The following is a 19,995-nucleotide window of genomic DNA, read 5'->3' on the forward strand; positions in this document are numbered from 1 at the left end:
CCAGGTGGCATCAGTTGTGAAACTATTCCACATTGTTTTAAATGAATGCCAAATTCGTAACTCAAATATTCGCCTCCACGATCAGATCGTAGAAACTTTATTTTCTTGTTACGATGATTCTCCACTTCACTCTGAAATTCTTTGAACTTTTCAAATGTTTCAGACTTGTGTTTCATCAATTAGATATACCCATATCTACTCAAATCATCTGTGAAGGTCAGAAAATAATGATACCCGCCACGAGCCTCAACACTCATTAGACTGTATACATCGGTATGTATTATTTCCAATAAGTCATTGGCTCTCTCCATTGTTCCGGAGAACGGAGTTTTAGTCATCTTGCCCATGAGGCATGGTTCGCAAGTATCAAATGATTCATAATCAAGTGATTCCAAAAGTCCATCTGCATGGAGTTTCTTCATGCGCTTTACACCAATATGACCTAAACGGCAGTGCTACAAATATGTTGCATTATAATTATCAACTTTGCATCTTTTGGCATCAATATTATGAATATGTGTATCACTACGATCGAGATTCAATAAACCATTTATATTGGGTGTATGACCATAGAAGGTTTATTCATGTAAATAGAACAACAATTATTCTCTGACTTAAATGAATAACCGTATCACAATAAACATGATTCAATCATATTCATGCTCAACACAAACACCAAATAACATTTATTTAGCTCCAACACTAATCCCGAAGGTAGAGGGAGTGTGCGATGGTGATCTTATCAACCTTAGAATCACTTCCAACACACATCATCAGCTCGCCCTTAACTAGTCTCTGTTCATTTTTGCAACTCCTGTTTCAAGTTACTGATCTTAGCAACTGAACCGGTATCAAATATCCTGGGGTTACTATGAACACTAGTAAAGTACACATCAATAACATGTATATCAAATATACCTTTGTTCACTTTGCCATTCTTCTTATCCGCCAAGTATTTGGGGTAGTTCCGCTTCCAGTGACCATTCCCTTTGCAATAGAAGCACTCAGTTTCAGGCTTAGGTCTAGCTTTGGGCTTCTTCACGTGAGTGGCAACTTGCTTGTCATTCTTCTTAAAGTTCCATTTCTTTTCCTTTGCCTTTTCTATTAAAACTAGTGGTCTTGTTAACCATCAACACTTGATGCCCGTTCTTGGTTTCTACCTTCGCCGATTTCAGCATCGCGAAGAGCTCGGGAATCTTTTCCGTTATCCCTTGCACATTATAGTTCATCACGAAGTTCTAGTAGCTTGGTGATAGTGACTAGAGAACTCTGTCAATCACTATCTTATCTAGAAGGTTAACTCCCACTTGATTCTAGTGATTGTAGTACCCAAACATTCTAAGCACATGCTCACTGCCTGATCTATTCTCCTCCATTGTGTAGGCAAAGTACTTGTCAGAGGTCTCATACCTCTCGACATGGGCATGAGTCTGAAATACCAATTTCAGCTCTTGGAACATCTCATATGCTCCGTGGCGTTCAAAACGTTTTTGAAGTCCCGGTTCTAAGCTGTAAAGCATGGTGCACTAAACTATCAAGTAGTCATCATATCGATCTTCCCAAACGTTCATAACGTCTGCATCTGGTCCTGCAATAGGTCTGTCACCTAGCGGTGCATTAAGGACATAATTCTTCTACGTAGCAATGAGGATAATCCTCAGATCACGGACCCAATCCGCATCATTGCTACTATCATCTTTCAACTTAGTTTTCTCTAGGAACATATAAAAAACATAGGGGAGCTACAACGCGAGCTATTGATCTACAACGTAATTTGCAAGTACTATCAGGACTAAGCTCATGATAAATTAAAGTTCAATTAGTCAAATTACTTAAGAACTCCTACTTAAACTGACATCCCTCAAGTCATATAAGTGTAACGTGATCCAAATCAACTAAACCATGTCCGATCATCACGTGAGATGGAGCAGTCATCAATGGTGAACATCTCTATGTTGATCATATCTACTATATGATTCAGGTTCGACCTTTCGGTCTCTAGGCCATGTCTGTACATGCTAGGCTCGTCAAGTTTAACCCGAGTATTCCGCATGTGCAAAACTGTCTTGCACCCGTTGTATGTGAACATAGAGCATATCACACCCGATCATCACGTGGTGTCTCAGCTCGACGAACTGTCGCAACGGTGCATACTCGGGGAGAACACTTATACTTTGAAATTTTTGAAGGGATCATCTTATAATGCTACCGCCGTACTAAGCAAAATAAGATGCATAAAAGATAAACATCACATGCAATCAAAATATGTGACATGGTATGGCCATCACCATCTTGTGCCTTTGATCTCCATCTCCAAAGCACCATCATGATCTCCATCGTCACCGGCTTGACACCTTGATCTCCATCGTAGCGTCGTGGTCATCTCGCCAACTATTGCTTCTACAACTATCGCTAACGCATAGTGATAAAGTAAAGCAATTACATGGCGTTTGCATTTCATACAATAAAGCGACAACCATAAGGCTCCTGCCAGTTGCTGATAACTTTTGCAAAACATGATCATCTCATACAATAACATATATCACATCATGTCTTCACCATATCACATCACAACATGCCCTGCAAAAACATGTTAGACGTCCTCTACTTTGTTGTTGCAAGTTTTACGTGGCTGCTATGGGCTTCTAGCAAGAACCGTTCTTACCTACACATCGAAACCACAACGGTGGTTTATCAAGTTTGTTGTTTTAACCTTCAACAAGGACCGTCTGCAGTCAAATTAGAGTCAACTAAAGTTGGAGAAATAGACACTCGCCAGCCACCTTTATGCAAAACTAGTTGCATGTCTGTCGGTGGAACCGGTCTCATGAACGTGGTCATGTAAGGTTGGTCCGGGCCGCTTCATCCAACAATACCGCCGACTCAAAATAAGACACTGGTGGTAAGCAGTATGATGATCACCGCCCACAACTCTTTGTGTTCTACTCGTGCATATCATCTACGCATAGACCTAGCTTGGATGCCACTATTGGGAAACATAGCATGCAATTTCAAAAAAAAATCCTACGCTCACGCAAGATCTATCTAGGAGATGCATAGCAACGAGACGGGGGGTGTGTGTCCACGTACCCTCGTAGACCGAAAGCGGAAGCATTTGTTAACGTGGTTGATGTATTTGAACTTCTTCTCGTTCCGACCGATCAAGCACCGAATGTACGGCACCTCCGAGTTCTACACACGTTCAACTCGATGACGTCCCTCGAACTCTTGATCCAGCAAAGTGTCGAGGGAGAGTTCCCCCAGCACGACGGCGTGGTGACGGTGATGGTGAAGTGATCCGCACAGAGCTTCGCCTAAGCACTACGAAGATATGACAGGAGGCGTAAACTATGGAGGGGGGCGCCGCACACGGCTAACAATTGTTGGTGTGTTTTCTAGGCACCCCCTCCCCATGTATATATAGGTGGGAGAGGGAGGGGAGCAGCAAGGGGGCGCCCCAAGTAGGAGGAATCCTACTTGGGCGCCTCCCTAATTCGGCCTCCCCCTTCCATAAGTTCCAGAGGGGGAAGGAAGGAGGAGGGAGGAGGGAAGGAAGGGGGAGGCTGAGTCCCTCCCCTTCCTTCTCTCTTCCCCTCTTTCCTTCTCCTCTGGTTCGGCCCATATGGGGGGCGCAGCAACCCCTGCTGGCTGCTATGTTTCCCCTCTTGGCCCATTAGGCCCATATCTTTTGCCAGGGGTGCCCGAAACCCCTTCCGGTGACCCAATATGTACCCGGTACCCTCCAGAACACTTCTGGTGTCCGAATACTATTGTCCTATATATAAATCTTTACCTCTCGACCATTTCGAGACTCCTCTTCATGTCCGTGATCTTATCCGGGACTCCGAACAACATTCGGTCACCAAATCACATAACTCATATAATACTAAATCATCATCGAACGTTAAGCATGCGGACCCTACAGGTTCGAGAACTGTGTGGACATGACTGAGACACCTCTCCGGTCAATAACCAACAGCGGAACCTGGATGCTCATATTGGCTCCTGCATATTCTACGAAGATGTTTATCAGTCGAACCGTAATGACAACATATGTTATTCCCTTTGTCATCGGTATGTTACTTGCCCGAGATTCGATCGTCGGTATTTTCATACCTAGTTCAATCTCGGTACCGGCAAGTCTCTTTACTCGCTCCGTAATACATCATCCCGTAACTAACTCATTAGTCACTTTGCTTGCAAGGCTTCTTATGATGTGTATTACCGAGAGGGCCCAGAGATACCTCTCCGATACTAGGAGTGACAAATCCTAATCTCGATCTATGCCAACGCAACAAACACCTTCGGAGATACCTGTAGAGCATCTTTATAATCACCCAGTTATGTTGTGACGTTTGATAGCACACAAGGTATTCCTCCGGTATCTGGGAGTTGCATAATCTCATAGTCGAAGGAATATGTATTTGACATGAAGAAAGCAATAGCAATAAAACTGAACAATCATAATGCTAAGCTAACGAATGGGTCTTGTCCATCACATCATTCTCCTAATGATGTGATCCCATTCATCAAATGACAACACATGTCTATGGTTAGGAAACTTAACCATCTTTGATTAACGAGCTAGTCTAGTAGAGGCTTACTAGGGACACGGTGTTTTGTCTATGTATCCACACATGTATCAAGTTTCCAATTAATACAATTCTATCATGAATAATAAACCTTTATCATGATATAAGGAAATATGAAATAACAACTTTATTATTGCCTCTAGGGCATATTTCCTTCAGTTCTATCTCTAGTGTGGTGTCCTCCGTAAGACTCGGAGTGGCACTTGCATAGGATCTGTTCCTGTTCATGCTCAGGTACACAACGTCTAATGACACCATCCACTCCTTCTTTATGAAGGTGTGGGTCATCCCAAAAGTAATGCCTTAAATCATAGAAAAACTTTTTCTTTTGCTGGTATGTGAAACTAGGTGGTATAAATTTAGCAACAATATAATTAGCATAATCAGCATAATAAGGAGTATTACAAGAAGCATTTATGACATCTAATTGTTCATCAGGAAAGTTATCATCAATAGGCAGTGGGTCATCAAGAACATTTTCTAACCTACACAAGTTGTCTGCAACGGGGTTCTCAGCTCCCTTTCTATCAATAATATGCAAATCAAATTCTTGTAACAAGAGAACCCATCTAATAAGTCTAGGTTTAGCATCTTTCTTTTCCATAAGATATTTAATAGCAACATGATCAGTGTGAACAGTTACTTTGGAATCAAGAATATAAGATCTGAACTTATCACAAGCAAATACAACTGCTAAAAATTCCTTTTCAGTAGTAGCAAAATTTATTTGGGCACTGTCTAGAGCTTTACTAGCATAATGAGTAACATTTAATTTCTTATCAAATCTTTTCCCTAGAACAGCACCAAAAACATAATCACTAGCATCACACATAAATTCAAAGGGTAAATTCCATTCAGGCGGCTGAACAATAGGTGCAGAAATCAAGTCTTTCTTAAGTATTTCAAATGCTTCTACACAATCATCATCAAAAACAAAAGGAACATCTTTTTGCAAGAGATTAGTGAGAGGCCTAGAAATTTTAGAGAAGTCTTTAATAAACCTCCTATAGAAACCAGCATGACCAAGGAAACTTATTATACCTTTAATATCTTTAGGACACGGCATCTTTTCAATAGCATCTACTTTAGCTTTATCAACTTCAATACCTCTTTCAGAAATGTTATGCCCCTAGACAATGCCTTCATTAACCATAAAGTGGCACTTCTCCTAATTCAAGACAAGATTAGTTTCTTCACATCTCTACAAAAGTCGATCAAGGTTGCTTAAGCAATCATCAAAAGAAGTTTCGTAAACGGAGAAATCATCCATGAAAACCTCAACAATCTTTTCACAAAAATCAGAGAATATAGCAGTCATACATCTTTGAAAGGTAGCAGGTGCATTGCATAAACCAAAAGGCATACGTCTATAAGCAAAGGTACCAAAAGGGCAAGTAAAAGTGGTCTTCTCCTGATCAACTTTTGACACAGGTATTTGAGAAAAACCAGAATAACCATCTAGAAAGAAAAAATGTGTATGTTTGGATAGTCTTTCTAGCATTTGATCAATAAAAGGTAGAGGGTAATGATATTTTCTATTAGCTTTTTTTAATTTGCAAGAATTAATTACCATTCTATAACCTCTAACAATTCTTTGTGGAATCAATTCATTCTTATCATTAGGAATAACAGTAATACCTCCCTTCTTAGGGACACAGTGAACGGGACTTACCCATCTACTATCAGCAATAGGATAAATTATACCTACCTCCAGAAGCTTTAGTATTTCATTTCTTACCACTTCTTTCATCTTAGGATTTAACCGTCGTTGGTGATCAACAACTGGTTTAGCATCATGCTCCAAATTAATTTTGTGCTGACATAGAGTGTGACTAATGCCCTTAAGAAGTATATCCAATAGCAGCACGGTGCTTCTTCAGAGTTTTCAATAATTTCTTTTCTTCATGCTCTGAAAGGTTAGCACTAATAATAACAGGATATATCTTCTTTTCATCAAGATAAGCATATTTCAAAGTATCAAGTAATTGTTTAAGCTCAAACACGGGATCACCCTTGGGTGGAGGAGGACCCCCAAGGATTTCAACAGGCAAGTTGTGTTTCAAAACAGGCCCTTGATTAAAGAATATTTCATCTATTTCCCTTCTTTCATTCATAAACACATCATTTTCATGGTCTAGCAAATATTGTTCTAAAGGATCAGTACGAGGCATGGAAATAGAAGCAAGACCAATAATTTCATCCTTACTAGGCAATTCTTTATCATGGGGTTGTCTACGAAATTTAGAGAAATTAAAATCATGAGACATATCCCCTAAACCAACAGTAACAATATCTTTCTCACAGTATATCTTAGCATTAACAGTATTCAAGAAAGGTCTACCAAATATAATGGGACAAAAATCATCTTGTGGGGAACCAAGAACAAGAAAATCAATAGGGTATTTAATTTTCCCACACAAGACTTTAACATCTCTAACAATCCCAATTGGTGAAATAGTATCTCTATTGGCAAGCTTAATAGTAACATCAATATCTTCTATCTCAGCAGGTGCAATATCATTCATAATTTCTTTATATAAGGTAAAAGTTATTGCACTCACACTAGCACCCACATCACATAAGCCATGATAACAATGATCTCCTATTTTAACAGAAACAACAGGCATGCCAACAACAGGTCTATGTTTATCTTTAATATCAGGTTTAGCAATTCTAGCAGCTTCATCACAGAAATAATTACATGCTCATCAATATTATCGATCAAGAGATCTTTAACCATAGCAATACTAGGTTCAACTTTAATTTGCTCAGGGGGTGTAGGTGTTCTAGTATAACTCTTACGAACCACAGTTGAAGCTTTAGCATGATCCTTTATTCTAATAGGAAAGGGTGGTTTCTCAATATAAGCAGTAGGAACAATAGGATCAACATTATAAGTAATAGTTTCTTCTTGAACTTTAATAGGTTCTACTACTTTAACTTCAATGGGAGGATGATATCTAAACCAATTCTCCTTAGGGAGATCAATATGAGTAGCAAAAGATTCGCAGAAAGAAGCTACTATCTCAGAGTCAAGTCCATATTTAGTGCTAAAATCAGAAAAGCATTGGTGTCCATGAAAGATTTAACACAATCAAACTTAAGGTTTATACCTGACTCCTTACCTTCGTCGAGTTCCCAATCTTCAAAGTTGTGTTTAATTCTTTCCAATAAATCCCATTTGAATTCAATATCCTCCTTCATAAAAGAACCAGTACAAGAAGTGTCGAGCATGGATCAATCATTATGAGAAAGCCGAGCATAAATTTTTTGAATAATAATTTATCTTGAGAGCTCATGATTGGGGCATGAATATAACATTGACTTAAGACTCCCCCAAGCTTGAGCGATACTTTCTCCTTCATGAGGCCAAAAATTATATGTATAATTTCGATCAAGATGAACCAGATGCATAGGATAAAACTTCTATGAAATTCCAATTTCAATCGGTTGTAGTTCCATGATCCAATATCATCACATAGCCTATACCATGTCAATGCCTTTCCCTTCAAAGATAAAGGGAAGACCTTCTTCTTGACAACATCCTCGGGCATACCTGCAAGCTTAAATAATCTACAAACTTCATCCACATAGATTAGGTGCATATCAAGATGTAATGTTCCATCTCCTACATAAGAATTAGCTAGCAGTTTCTCTATCATACCCGAAGGAATTTAATAATAAATATTTTCAGTAGGTGCAGTAGTTTGAGGAGCAACTCTTTGCTCTTCCAGTCGAGGTGAAGACACCCCGAACAAGCCCCTCAAAGGATTATTTTCCATAGTAACAAGTGACAGTAAATTTCAGTACACTATATAAATGTTTCCTTAACAAATTCCACTTACCAAAGGCGCTTCACTCCCCGGCAACGGCGCCAAAAAAGAGTCTTCATGACCCACAAGTATAGGGGATCTATTGTAGTCCTTTTGATAAATAAGAGTGTCGAACCCAACGAGGAGTAGAAGGAAATGACAAGCGGTTTTCAGTAAGGTATTCTCCGCAAGCACTGAAATTATCGGTAACAGATAGTTGTGTGATAAGATAATTTGTAAAGTACAAGCCTGGACGAACTCTTATATAATGCAAAGCGCTCCCGAGGACACATGGGAATTGTTGTCAAGCTAGTTTTCATCATGCTCATATGATTCGCGTTCGTTACTTTGATAACTTGATATGTGGGTGGACCGGTGGTTGGGTGCTACCCTTCCTTCGACAAGCATCCCACTTATGATTAACCCCTCTCGCAAACATCTGCAACTACGAAAGAAGAATTAAGATAAATCTAACCATAGAATGAAACATATGGATCCAAATCAGCCCCTTATGAAGCAACGCATAAACTAGGGTTTAACCTTCTGTCACTCTAGCAACCCATCTTCTACTTATTACTTCCCAATGCCTTCCCCTAGGCCCAAACAATGGTGAAGTGTCATGTAGTCTACGTTCACATAATACCACTAGAGGAAAGACAACATACATCTCATCAAAATATCAAAGGAATACCAAATTCACATGATTACTTATAACAAGACTTCTCCCACGTCCTCAGGAACAAACGTAACTACTCACAAAGCATATTCATGTTCATAATCAGAGGAGTATTAATTATCATTAAGGATTTGAACATATGATCTTCCACCTAATAAACCAACTAGCATCGACTACAAGTAGTAATCAACACTACTAGCAACCCACATGTACCAATCTGAGGTTTTCAGACAAAGATCGGATACAAGAGATGAACTAGGGTTTGAGAGGAGATGGTGCTGGTGAAGATGTTGATGGATATTGACCCCCTCTCGATGAGAGGTTCGCTGGTGATGACGATGGCGATGATTTCCCCCTCCCGGAGGGAAGTTTCCCCGGTAGAACAGCTACGCGGGAGCCCTAGATTGGTTCTACCCAGGTTCCGCCTCGAGACGGTTGCGCTTCGTCCCGAAAGCTTCCTTCTAATTTTCTCAGGTCAAAACACACCATATAGCAGAAGATGGGCGTCGGGGGCCTGCCAGGTGGCCCACAAGACAGGAGGGTGCGCCTAGGGGGTAGGGCGCACCCTCCACCCTTATGGATGGTAGGTGGCCCTCCTCTCTGATTTCTTCGCCCAATATTTTTTATATATTCCAAAAATATTCTCCGTGAAGTTTCAGGACTTTTGGAGTTGCGCAGAATAGGTCTCTAATATTTGCTCCTTTTCTAGTCCAGAATTCCAGTTGGCGGCATTCTCCCTCTTCATGTAGACCTTATAAAATAAGAGAGAAAGGGCATAAGTATTGTGATATAATGTGTAATAACAACCCATAATGCAATAAATATCAATACAAAAGCATGATGCAAAATGGACGTATCAGACCTTATTCCTAGTCCAGAGTAGTAATCATATTTTTTTCATGCGCCTACCATTAGCTTTAGCATGAAAATATTTAGTATTAGTGTCCCATGTCCCCTCTTCAGTCCTTCTTGTTTCATCAGTTGGTCTAATTGAGCTACTAATTCTTTCTGCTCGTGTCTCATTTCAGCAGCCAGGCCCTGTAATTCACAACTTTATCAATGTTATCTAGCTAATTTGATGAGTGTTCTTTTTCAACTCTCCATACCGAGCATTCATATTTTGATTACATCCTTTCAATTTGGCACTAAGCTTTCTCAATATCCTTTGTAGTTTATTAGGTTGGATACATGAATAGTAGGATCCATCCAAGTGTTAGAGACAATTTTCTGTATGTCCTCCCTTAAAAGCTAGGAGTTTTGAGATCTGAAAATTGGGTGGTTGATGACCCACACGAATAGGGGATTAATCGTAGTCCTTTCAATAAGTAAGAGTGTCGAACCCAACGAGGAGCAGAACGAAATGACAAGCGCTTTTCAGCAAGGTATTTTCTACAAGCACTGAACCTATCAGTTACAGATAGTTTGATAGCAAGATAATTTGTAACGAGCAAATAATAATAACGGTAACAAAAGTGCAGCAAGGTAGTCTAATCCTTTTTGTAGCAAAGGACAGGTCGGAACAGTCCCATATAACAAGTAAAAGCGTTCTTGAGGACACACAGGGATTTCATCTAGTCACTTTCATCATGTTTGTTTGATTTGCGTTCGTTACTTTGATAATTTGATATGTGGGTGGACAGGTGCTTGGGTGTTATTCTTACTTGAACAAGCCTCACACTTATGATTACCCCCTCTCGCAAGCATCCGCCACTACGAAAGAAGAATTAAGATAAATCTAACCATAGCATGAAACATATGGATACAAATCAGCCCTCTTACGAAATAGCGCATAAATTAGGGTTTAAGCTTCTATCACTCTAGCAACCCATGATCTAATTACTACTCCATTCCCTTAGGCCCAAAGATGGTGAAGGCTCATGTAGTCGACGTTCACATAACACCACTAAGGGAAACAACAACATGCATATCATCAAAATATTGAACGAATACCAAATTCACATGATTACTTAATAGCAAAACATGCCCGTGTGTTGCGATGGGAGGGGAAAAAAGCATCTCTCATACACACATCCGACAACATCAGCAAACAATATTCTTTAAAAAAGTCTTTATTGACACAATTTCAAACAATATGAAAATCAACTATAAGCCACTGGTTTACATAAAACTCGTATCAACAGTTTAATGTGCATCATTGTATAGGGGTTGGTAGTGCACTGTGCGAGACAGAGAAGATGATTATGTATCTGTTTTAACCTTTAGAATATGGTAGTTGACAGGAATCAACATCCCCTAGAGTGTCAATAATAGATTATGTGAGAGCATCAAACTGTCATATCTACTAAATTTGAAAAGGGTAGAAAACATATATAATAGACATTTATTAAATACCCCCACATAGAGAAGATAGTAATTAAGTTTACATCCTAAAGCAATTTAGAAATGATTAACACGCAATATAATAGTATATTTAAAATCTACACATTTTTTGAGCTACTTTCATATATAACATGTTAGATTTGGAGATAGGGTTTGAAAGTTATGATTTTTTGAAAAATGTTTGAATCTACTAAAAACAGAAAGACTAAACATAGAGTAGCCGGGCCAAAATTGCGTGCAGCCCATCTGCCAAGTGATGCTTGCACGAGCAGTTATATACTACGCCCACCAGCATCACCAGAGAGAAAAGGAGAGAAAAAGAGAAAAAGTAGGCAGAAAGGGGGATCAAACCCGGATCTCCAAGGAGCAACGTGGACGCCCTAGCCACTGCGCTACTTATCTCTATGTGAAAGATACAGTGGGTTTCTTTAAATTAACCAAAGCGAACGTGGTTTTTGAAGGAAAAAACTGAATCATTTTTTTAACTTATGGGTGGCATCGTGGGTAATTTAAGGTAACTTTAGGGGCAAATCTTATGACGGAGGACCAGAAACACTTCGTGCTTTATTATTACGGGAGATGACAAGACTTCTCACATGTCCTCAATAACAAAAGTAACTACTCACAAATCATATTCATGTTCAAGATCAGAGGAATGTATTGAATTCCATAATGGATCTGAACATATAATCTTCTGCCAAATAAACCAGCTAGCATCAACTACAATATGTAATGAACACTACTAGCAACCCACAAGTACCAATATGAGGTTTTGATACAAAGATTGAATACAAGAGATGAACTAGGGTTTGAGATGAGATGGTGCTGGTGAAGATGTTGATGAAGATTGGTCCTCCCATGATGAGAGGGTTGTTGGTGATGACGACGGCTTCAATTTCCCCCTTCCGGAGGGAAGTATCTACGGCGTAATCGCTCGCCGGAGAGCAAAAGTGCTCCTGCCCAAGTTCCGCCTCGAGACGGCGGCGTTCTGTCCCGAAACTCCTCTCCTTTTTTTTTCTAGGGCAAATGGGCTTATATACCAGAAGATGTGTGCGCCCTGGTGCCTCGTGGGCACCTTGGTGGCCCCCTCTGGTATTTCTTTCTTCTAGTATTTTTTATATATTCCAAACTAATTCTTCGTGAAATTTCAGCTCATTTGGAGATGTGCAGAATAGGTATTTGTGACATATTTTTTAGGCCCAGAATTTAGCTACCGGCAATCTCCCTTTTTATGTAAATCTTGCAAATTAAGAAAGAAAAGGCATTAGAATGGTAATACAAAGTATTATATTGGCCAAAAACATCATAATAACAATAGAAAAACATGATGTAAAATGAACGTATCAGTGGTTTGTTTGAGAGACATCCTGAGTATATAGATACAAAGGCGTATGATCCGAATTGTCTCTAACAAAAGCATTCACCAATGTAAGAAGATAGTTCTCTGATACGTCCAAGACAAACATAGGTGTAGTTACTATTCAAACAACGTCTCATGTTAACGGATTACCGGTCAAGGATACTTGCGCGCCAAAAATATTTCAGTTTGCTGAAGATGCCAAGGAAAAGGCTTTGGTCGCCACCGTACAAAAACATTGTACAATTCAAAAGATGAATTTATTTGAGCCTTGGCCAACATACATACATGTGTTCCCATGCACACATGTATTGGAGAATCAAACACGACGTACGCATACAAGTGGGCCTTGCCAAATATTAAGCAGAAGCTATCAACCTAGAGAATTACATCAAGGGTTGTTCCGTTCTGTTAGGAACAAGTCCTATTGCTTCCCGTGGACATCAGTCTATCTCTTATTCAAACGGCAAGAGATCAAGATCAGATTTTGGTTTTATCTTTTTGCCACACAAGGAAATAAAAGGCAAGTATAGAGATTTTCCACCGTGGAGATTTTTGTGCTTGAAGCAATTTGATGGGGCCCGCCAAAAGAGACCAACGTGAATAGAGTCCAGATTTTATTGAGCAACTTCTATGACCGGTCTCTTGTTGTCGTTCGTTTTTTATTTCAAGTCAGTTTTCTTTTAGCCGTCTTAGGTACATGTGCAAGTCATGTAAAGCTATAAATAGCCAGGCATAGTCAATGTAAAGTCTAGGTTATATTTTGATAATAAACACGATGTGCTTTTTAGGATAAATACCCGTATCGAGTTTTGGGGAAGCTGCCTAAAAATCCGTAAGTATTAGAGGAAGCTTTAGAAAACCTTTGTGTTGTCACTTCTCTACGGGGAAATTGTTTTGCGCGTGAGTACCGTCGTCGAGATAGGTTTTCTCGTGGTGAGCCGCAAGGTTCAAACGCTCTATTTCGTGTACATCGCGTGCGCGGGCGAGAGGTTACTGATGCTCCTGGTGGTGTGTCGTGAAAGATCAGGCCGTAACAACATATCGGATCTCGCCATCGAGGTTCGGTCCACATCATTCTCCTCCAGGTGAATGAAACATAATATTCTATCCATCTTTTCAAAAGTAGGATTTTGTAAATTATTTCCTGGTGTGAATCATCTACCATTCATTTCGATTTCCCTCAACCCTGCTTGTTCTAGGATGACATTGAACAAGTGTGTTGGGGTATCTGTAGCATCCCGACTTTTGGCCCTTTCTTTTTCTTTTGGATTTGTTTGAATTTTTCTTTGGATTTCTTTTTCTGTGGCTCTGTGATCTGCAAACCTGGGAAGATCCTCTGTTCTCACTCTCCCAAGTGGCTTGTATTCCCCACATTCATCCCAAGACCATGCCATTTCGATCTTAGCCCAACCCAAATATTTATTTCCTGGGAATATTCCTTTTTCTATTAAAGGGATAACCCTGTTTGCCGTAGGTTGTGAAGCAACCTACATTTTTGTCTTGCCATTAATTCCAACAAAACTCTCATAAATTCTTTGGATCATGGCTACCATAGATATGTTAAAACCCTTCTTGCCTAGTTCAAAGATATTTTAAGAATATTCCTTTTCCTATTCTGTCCTAAATGGCACTTGAAGGAGCCCATTGAAGTGAGCTCTTGAAGGAGCACAGAGTCTTCAACAGATAGGAATAGGTGGAGATTTGTTTTCAAGGACAACCTAATCTTAATTTATAAGAGGATACAGTTTTGCGGCAACAATGTAAACCCATGAGAGGTCACCACGAAAACAAAACCTCACCGACCCGAAAGCAAGGAACATGCAACAGAGGATTACAAGCTATTGTTCGCAAGAGAAGAAACATTGGATTTGCATAGGGCCAGGATTCCAGTGTCAGAAATTGTGAGTGTGACAATCCCTTTGCCATATCTTGAGGACTTGTTTACGAAAATCTACTCTCTACTTGTTTCATTTTCTTGAGGAATCTACCTGTTTCATCTTGAGAGAAGCGCATATTTCAACCCTCAACTCTTGTCGCAGTCTAATTTACATTCCCCAACTCCAATACCGTCTACGTCACAACCCCCAACTAGCACCCTTCGTATTGTTAGCAAGCCATGTGAGCAAAAAAAAATCCAAAAGAAAACGGTAAAATGAAAACAATTCCTGGAAAAAAATAAAAATATATTTCTAAAAAATGTAAATATTTTTTTAGAAAAAAGTGTAAAATAAAAAACAATACTAAGGGCGTTGGTTGAACAAATTCTGTAAAATCAAGAAAACAATAGTAAGCATCTGGATTTTTTTCCAGAATTTTGTACATTTTTTTGTAGAAATTTCTAAGAGCAGATCCAATTTTTCTTATTTTCCAGATTTTTTAGAATTTAAAAAAGGTCAGACAACAACCGCAAACTTTTTCCCATTTTTTACATAACTATTATATTTTTAGAAATATATTTGATTTTACTTTTTATTATTATATTTTCGGTTTTTCCCCTAGAAATTGGCAATTTTTTGCTGTCCGGATGGTCAGCGGGTCAAAACCGGTCAACAGGGAGGGGAAGGTTGAATCCGGGCCGGTTTAAAGAGTTTGGGGTTGTAATGTGACATTATTGGTGCTTTTTTAACACAGTGCAATTGAAGTGTCGCATACACTCACCCCTATGAACGAACGTACACACTTTTCCTATGAGCACCTCCGAGAGACTGAGCCGGCATATTATCTTGAGATTGACGAATTCTCCACAGACATCTTCATACTCGACTGGAACATCTCCTCCCACTGAACGCACATCGCCGAAAGGCCTGAAATAAATTTCGAAAAATGCGAGCACCAATGTCAAATTTAGGACTTAGAACTCTTGTGGGCTGGGTATACCATTGTTCCTTAACCATCCAACCATAGGTTGGTTCGCGAGACGTCATTGGAGTTGAGGGTTGTAAATTAGACTAGGGCAAGAGTTGAGAGTGAAATATGCACTTCTCTCTTTCATTTTTTACAATGATCTCTAGTAACCAGACAAGCAACAGTGTGTCTCATTTAAGTAAGTTTTTGTACGTATATACAGTATGTTTATATAAAATAAAATTAGCAGGTGCTAATTGTTTTCATTTGCAAGAGAGAAGAAAATTCCATGTGAGGACAGTTTGGAACAAGAATCGCCTTCCGGAGCACAGCTGGGCACCATACCATAATGTATTAATTTGTCAGTTGCGGCAGCGGCATCTTCTTGATCATCTTAGCTCACCCTTAATCAAGCTTGACGTAATCCTAACACCCACTCCTTTGATCAATCAAGCCCTTAAATCTTAATCAAAACCGCGTGCCACGTGCTGGCCCTTAAACCAATGAAAATGCGGAGTCTGCTGTATAACCACACACTTAACTCGGCCGGTACAGCGAAGGCCAATCTAATAAACTGTTTGCAAATACTCCTACCAGTAGCACTCTACTGGCAATGTCCGTATGTACACACCAGTTTTCCTCACAAATAAATGCCAATACAGTACCTGAACGAGATACGATGCCTGTTCTGAAACTATGTGTACAGTAGTTTGTAAATTGATGTGTACCAAGATTGCCCCATGTGACAGTGACCACCTCAACAATCTGGACCATCTTTGCGGTGGTAGTGGTTAGATTGAGACCAATGTCAATCTGGAAGCAAAGCAGTTGTGCCGAATGAACATGGAGCAAAAGCTGAAACACATGGACCGTGGGAGTTTTTCAGCCTGGCAAAGACCGAATGATGAATGGTCCAACATTAAGATAGTAGCACTGTATCAATCACCCTCCACTGCATCCTCTCTTTTCTACCACCACCTCTAAAACACCTCCCCTCTCCCACTCCAAGAAAAGATCATGTCATGTGCACACACAGGTAAAGATTAAAGAGCAAGCCATGGCTGACGCTGACCACTACTACCAGGCACTAGGTGTAGTATACGACTAATAGTAAATTAACTAGAACTATCACATATACAAAAGCTGGGAAGAAGCGCGGTTAAAACACCAAAAGCAAAAGCGATTAGGAGGAGAAAGAAGAACATCTCGGCGCCCGTCTGCCGATGCATCCGAGCACGTGAGCTCCGTCATGGCAGAGCATAAACAAGCATCGCCCATCACTCCGTCCACAGGCACCAAGAGATGAGATTCCCGGCCTCCAACGCTTGCACCACCATTGCCCACTGTCATGCAACAAAGTCGCCTCTCCTCCTGATACAAGAACAGGGTCAGAGATCGGTTTATTTTAATCTGCTAAAAATGTAATCCAAGCACAGTAGATGGGCAGAAGATGTATCTACTATTCCTTCCATAACACTCCTACTGCTAGTGTAGTGTTGTACGAGTACCAGTATAGTACTCCCGTACCAGCGGTAGTCCAAACGCGAGCGTTATGATGTCCTGACCGGCCGGGAGGACTTTTGGACCAGGGCACGATGGCCGCGCTTGGCCCCAACACTGTTGGGGCGCGCGCGCGCTTACTTTGCCGGAGAGCAACGATGGCCATGGCGTCCCTCGAGGCGAAGCACGACGCCGACCAAAGTGGAGAAGGCTCGGATAGGATTGACCCTGCTTCCAGTTCCACTTCCACCCTGGTTTTCTTAAAACTCCCAACTGGGAAATGGATGACACTCGATTTCTTTATTAAAACCGATCGAGCTTTGCACTTGTGTGCTGTGTTGTGTGGACTAACACTACTACTAGAAGCTCTTAACTTGTACGACCACTATCAGATTAATGCAGAAACTACATTTTGTTTTGGTGGGTCCTGTCATCTGTGACAGCGTGATTAGAAGCAAGGATGGAAATCCCCGTGATTAGATTCCTTGTTTAGTTAGCCGTTGTTGGTCGACTGATCTGGTGGTGGCAGACAAAATGCTACAGTAGAACATTGACATGACAGTGGGGTGATCAACTGACAAAAACAACTAGTGCGACGAACTGTATTTGTTACTGCCATTGTGTGGCACTGAAGCAAGGAATGTGGATGAACTTGTTTTTTTTTTACCTGCGGTGGGGCTTAGAACGGCAGGCTTTTGGAGGTGGAGGAGGAGGTGAGCGCCTTGAGGCCGTCCGGCGGCGCCAGGTCCTGCGGGAGCCGCGCGCGCCGCACGATCCGCCGCATGTTGCTCTGCAGGCTCTGCTGCACCAGCTGCCGCACGGCGCGCTTCTCGTTGCTCATGCAGCAGGCCTCCCCCTCTGCCTCCGCCTCCTCCTCCTCCTGGCACCGCCCTCCGCCGCCGCCGCGCTCCTGCGGCGCCGACACCGTGGCCACGACGCCGGACGCGTCCGCCACCTGCTTGCCCTTGTCGGCGCGCAGGATCTCCAGGATCCTCGACGCGCGCTTCTGCGCCAGCGCCGTGCCCACCAGCGTCAGCTCCAGCAGCGCCGACGTGGCGCCGGCCTCCGCCATGGCCGCGCGGTCGCCGTAGCTCCGGTGCGCCAGCACCATCAGCACGTACGCGGCCTTCTCCTGGCACCCGGCGTCGTCGGACCAGTTGAGCACGTCCACGAGCACCGGCACCGCGTCCGGGGCGCGGCTCACCGCGCGCCGGCCCTCGGGGCAGGCGGCCACGACGTTGCAGAGCGCGGCGAGGGCGCGGTCCGACGCTGACATGCCCCCGATGGCGGCGATCAGCGACGGCGCGAGCCCCGCGGACAGCAGGTGCGGCGCGTTCGCCGGCGCGATGGAGAGGTTGAGCAGCGCGCGCAGGGCGTCGTGCCGGACCTGCTCCGTGGCCGCGGCCTCGAACGCGCGCACGAGGAAGGGCGCGGCCCCGGAGGCGCCGATGATGGGCTTGTTCGCGTCCAGCGCGCTGAGGCAGAGGAAGTTGGCGACGAGCGCCCCCGTCAGAGCGCCGGACGCGCCCTCGGCAATGCGGAGCATCTTGTGCACGGCGCCGGCCTGGACGATCGCGGCCTTGTTCCTGCGAATCAAACCAAACACCTCCTGCAGAATCAGAAGCCGAGCACCCCAGATCTGATCAACAAGAAACAGAGGAGCGCGTGGCGGAACAGAAAACTCACGTGTCATTGCCGATCCCCATGTTGAGGAGCGCGTACAGCGCGGCGGCCAGGAGCTCCTCGCCGCCTCCACCCTGGTCGAGCATGGCGACGAGCGGCGGGATGGCGCCGAGCATCGCGAGCATCTCCCTGGCCATGGCGTCGTCCTTGGCCTTCCTCCGCACGACCGTGGCCGCCTCGACACGCCACGAGACGCCGCCGGCAACGTCTCCCTCTCCATCCTGAAGGGCGGCGACCACGACCTTGAGCTCCTCCAGCGCCGCCGACTTCCTGGCGGCCGCGTCAGCCTCGCCCTCGTCGTCGCCGCACTCGGACGGCTCCGCCCTGAGCAGCTCCGCGAGGCGGTCGGACCGCGGCCTCGGCTGCGACTGCGCGCGCGGCTGGGGCGACCGGAAGGACGTCCGGCCGCGACAAGAACCGCCGCCGCCGCCGCACGTCAGCACCTCAAGAAGCTTCCTCCGCATGGTGGCGGCCGAGAAGACCGGCCAGAGCCGGAAGCCACCCGCATCGGCGTGCACGCACCTGACCACCATCGCTCCTTCCCCTACCGCGGCTTCGACAGCAAGTCACATTGGCCGGAGGAGGGAGGGGGACACTTGGCGAAGGAGGGGGCGCTTCGGTAATGGCGTGCAGCGGAAGCCGTGGCGCGGCGCGGCGTAGTAACAGAGAGGGTTTATACTCCGTCCGTGTGAAAGGCAAGGTGGTCACCGAGGACTGACAGGGCGGGCCCACGCAGCCAGGATAAAAAATGGAGGGAGCAATTAAAAACTGGACGCCATCAATGCTGGATTTACAGTTGGATTTTGCAGTGGGGGGCCATCGAGGAGGTGACTAAAAATTGTGTTAAAAAATGCGGCACCAGGTCATTTGCAGACGAATCGATCTGCGAGCGAGTTAAACTTCAAAGTATTTGATCAGGCTTGGTGTGCAGGATGGTGGAGCAATTAGTTTATCTCTGTTACTCCGAAAGTTCGGCAGCAGTACAAATCTGGGATCTATCGTGGCTCATTTACAGTCTAGGAGTAGTTGCGGAAAGAGTGATGAGGCGTAGTTACTGTGTGCATGCAGTGCCACTTGCTTGACACGCCGCCGCGCACCCATGTCTGCATTGACGCAGCACAAGATTTTGTAGCTCCGCCGACAGAGGAGTCCAAGATACTCCTACTACCAGTCTACTCCCGCTGATTG

At 43.1% G+C, this 19,995-nt stretch overlaps 1 protein-coding gene across 1 annotated transcript; it reads right to left on the reverse strand.

Annotated features, from left to right (window-relative positions):
- Positions 1-16,475: 16,475 nt before the first annotated feature.
- Positions 16,476-19,763, reverse strand: LOC109731873 (U-box domain-containing protein 45). Its single transcript, XM_020291050.4, has 3 exons — positions 18,811-19,763; positions 17,792-18,710; positions 16,476-16,995 (listed from the first exon to the last, which is right to left on the reverse strand). Exons 1-2 carry the CDS (start codon positions 19,338-19,340, stop codon positions 17,804-17,806), a joined length of 1,437 nt encoding a protein of 478 aa, XP_020146639.1. The 5' UTR covers positions 19,341-19,763; the 3' UTR covers positions 16,476-16,995; positions 17,792-17,803.
- Between the last annotated feature and the right edge of the window lie 232 nt (positions 19,764-19,995).

The sequence above is a fragment of the Aegilops tauschii genome, chromosome 5 (genome assembly GCF_002575655.3).
Source record: "Aegilops tauschii subsp. strangulata cultivar AL8/78 chromosome 5, Aet v6.0, whole genome shotgun sequence".
Classification (NCBI taxonomy): domain Eukaryota; kingdom Viridiplantae; phylum Streptophyta; class Magnoliopsida; order Poales; family Poaceae; genus Aegilops; species Aegilops tauschii.

Bases quoted from the DNA above. Each gene is read 5' to 3' on its own strand.
- LOC109731873 (XM_020291050.4), bottom strand. From the start codon at position 19,340: ATGGTGGTCAGGTGCGTGCACGCCGATGCGGGTGGCTTCCGGCTCTGG. The intron at 18,711-18,810 runs GTGAGTTTTCTG...TTTGATTCGCAG, and splicing joins ATGGGGATCGGCAATGACAC to GAACAAGGCCGCGATCGTCC.